The sequence below is a fragment of the Limulus polyphemus genome, unplaced genomic scaffold (genome assembly GCF_000517525.1).
Source record: "Limulus polyphemus unplaced genomic scaffold, Limulus_polyphemus-2.1.2 Scaffold6270, whole genome shotgun sequence".
Lineage (NCBI taxonomy): Eukaryota > Metazoa > Arthropoda > Merostomata > Xiphosura > Limulidae > Limulus > Limulus polyphemus.
In genome coordinates, this window is record NW_013671880.1 from 25306 (window position 1) to 28761 (window position 3456).

The 3456-nt window shown below is 33.6% G+C and overlaps 1 protein-coding gene across 1 annotated transcript in view; it reads right to left on the reverse strand.

Moving 5' to 3' along the window:
* Positions 1-956: 956 nt before the first annotated feature.
* Positions 957-3456, reverse strand: part of LOC106473551 (fibroblast growth factor receptor-like 1) — a 15409-nt gene continuing 12909 nt past the window's right edge. Inside the window, exons 4-6 of the mRNA XM_022401961.1 lie at positions 3151-3269; positions 2585-2864; positions 957-1940 (exon numbers count right to left, since the gene is read on the reverse strand). Of these exons, the coding sequence (XP_022257669.1) occupies positions 1657-1940; positions 2585-2864; positions 3151-3269 (683 nt within the window). The 3' untranslated portion in view covers positions 957-1656. The remainder of the gene's footprint in view (positions 1941-2584; positions 2865-3150; positions 3270-3456) is intronic.

A 3456-nucleotide genomic window follows, 5' to 3' on the forward strand; every position in this document is an offset into this window, starting at 1 on the left:
ATAGAAACAGCAAAACGCAAAATGCGAAACTGAAACAGTGTATGTATTTTCCCATGGAACCAATGAACTGCCATACCAAATTTGGTGAAGATCCATCAACAGGGAGTGAGGTAGTGGTACAAAGCGCCCATAAAAACCGTAAAATGCAAAACTCAAAATGTATGTATCTCTCCATAGACCCAATGAGCCTCCATACTAAATTTGGTGAAGATACATCCAGAGGAGGTGAGGTAGTTGTAAAAAAAAAACGCAAAAAAAATGCTTATAGAAACAGCAAAACGCAAAATGCGAAACTGAAACATTGTATGTATTTCCCCATGGAACCAATGAACTGCCATACTAAATTTGATGAAGATCCATCTACAGGGGGTGAAATAGTGGTAAAAAACACAAAAATGAAAAACTGAAAATTTGTATGTACCCCCGCATGGACTTAATGAACCTCCATACATATAACAGACAACAGACAGTACTATTATATTTATATATATATTATATAAATCTCTTCCTAACATTAATCAATGTAATTTTTCATAAGACTCCCCTTATATACACGATGTCATCTGAATATTTAGTGGTGGTCAAGTAATAACAATTTGTAACAAAAAGAAAAACGTTTGACTTCATTTGTGCAGTTCCCATATTGGTCGTGGTGTTTGACTCGTAAAATGTAATAACACTCGTGGACGAAAACTATTATATACCACTATTTTACCAGACTTTTAAACAATGAATGTTCTAATACAGTGTAACTAAGTTATTGGTGGTGGCGTCAAATATAACAATTCGTTAGATGCTACCGCGAAAAAAAATAATAAATGATAGTGTCTCGTTTTCCAAACGTTAAAAACCTTTTTGACGCCACTTGACACAAAATAAATCTAAAGGTCTAATAAATGTAAAACATTGATAGATGTAAAGCCTGATTTTAAAATAGTAATCAAAGTCGAACAAACTTCAGGCATAATGTTTATTAATCGTATCAAAGAAATGAGCAAGAGAAAAAACAACAGACATATAAACTATGAGTAAAAAAGGCTTATAAAAACCCCGCTAGAGGTCAACATATAAATGGTGAAAAATTATTTCACATTATTTTTCGATCACCTCCTGAGCTGGGACACAATTTAATTCAAGTCCAGCATAATGTTGTTTACACAGTCATGATTATTAGAACTTGAGAATGTACTGGGTGGTGCAGTTGAGTAAATTAATAAAAAAATCATCGTTATGAAATGCAAAAGCTAATAACAGCTTTTTTTAACGAATATCAAAACAAATAAGAACATGCCTAGCATGCTCAAATATACTATAGCATTTATGGCTCATATTACGTTTTACATATTCTTAGCAAAATTATATTTAAAGCTCATAAATATAAAAATTATACATAGCGTACAACAATTATCAGCAATACTTTATATTAGACCTGACAAATATATGGCAAAACTTAACAAAACTTTTTCAAATGCTTTATTGTATTATATACGAATGTATAAAATATACTATACAATAATAATTCACAAACAATAACATAGAAAAATATATCATGACCCCCTTGATACATATATTTTTGGTATTTCCTCATCTTCCCCAAGAAGGACTTTTAGTCTCATTATAAATCTGTGTTTCTCTCCTACAAATCTGTACACACATTCACCGAAGCACTGGCTGCGAATATCGTAGCGTTCGTTCATGTTTAGAAAAATAAACCTTAGTTGCAGTTGGGCAATCTTCTTTGTTTTTTGGAACACTGGTCTTTGGGATTAATTTTGGACTTGTGCAAGGGCTTTTTACATTATTACCATCTGGTCTTTCAGCTGTTCGTCTCCGGCAGTTGAAAATTAGAATAATTACCATAAATAACACTATTATTGCTACAATTGCCATAGTGATAATTATTGGAAAAGGTAAAGATGAAGACCGTATAAAAGAGCTACCTGGAAAGGAAAATGTAAATAATTATAAAGCTTAAAACGATATGATCGAATATTGTAAGTCATCAAGCGTTGATTCTATAACAATTCAATATTAACAAGTACGGGTGAAATAGCTGCCAGTGACTTGAGTGCAAACTTTACTCACAAGAAAGTTATACTTGATCAGAAATGATTCCTTATTTGTTTCAGTTATTGTTTGTTTATTTTCAGTTGTAAATGGACCTCAGTGGCTCAGCAAGAACTCTGCGGATTTATAACGCTATAAAACGGTTTCAGTACCCGTAGCTTTGTGTTTAGCATAAAATAAACAGTTGGAAATAATTTGAAGTTATGAATACACATTTCAGTTACCATTATTCAAACTAAAAAGTTCGGAGTAGTTGACTTTTTAATCATAAAAGGCTGCATTATGGAATGAAAGCAATCGCGATGTACAAAATACTGAATAATTTTGTAAAGTGCCAAATTGTGTTTTAATGTAGAGTTGGAACTTTCCCGAAAAGGTCATTAGGTAGAAAATGTCCAAACTGAAATGTCACGATCCTCACAATTAAACAGTCTTGTTAATTGAATTTTTCTAGATTGAAATATTGATTTTTTTCTCTCTCGTGAGCCTCTGAATATCAAAGAAATTCATTACATACCCGAAGAGTGGTGAGGATGCAAAAAGCGATTGTCTGGTAATTTTTGCGGCCTGACCACGAGGAAAGCTGACCGGAAGTTGTAGCCCATGGCGTTGGTTCCGAGACAGAAATACTTCCCATTGTCAGACTCCTGAGTGTCGTGGAGCTGTATCTTACTGATAAACGATCCGTCTGAGCGCCTGAGTATTACAGAAGAATTCAGAATCTTGAAGTAGTGCCCTTGAAGCTTAATTACGTTCGACTGGCTCGAAAGTTCGCTCTCTTCCAGAAGGCGGAGCCACTGTAAGGAGCATATATATAAATCATGCTAATATCTATACACTGTGGAAATACTTTACTGCACAGCAGTATAAAATAGCATTGTTTTATAAAAACAATACACTGTCTATAAATCTAATACATAAACATGAGAACTGTCTAAAATTATACTACACGAAAGCTACCTTGCTAAATATAAATCAATTTAAATAGACTTCTTGAATGCTTATTTATTATTATTATTATTTTATTTACTTAGGTCTTATCAAACCTTGCAACTACTTTCAAAACCTCAGCTGTTTGCTCACCGTTATGTGAGGTGGTATTTTACTCTCTACATGACACTGAAACGTAGCTGTTGCCCCAAGCTCTACAGATGTGTTCTTTGGGTGCTCCCCTGTAAGTTTAGGCTTACTTTGGATTGGTTCTGATGCAGAAGGGAAAAAAAAGAATAATAATAAAAATGCTAAGTGTGAATATAATGATCATAAAAACACTTAAGTTTATTATAAAAATTCGCAAAAAACGGGAACTTTACAAACGCAGCGCAGGAAACTGCCGCCGTAACGGGAAATAGACGAACACTCGGACAGACACCACGGTTCGCAATATAT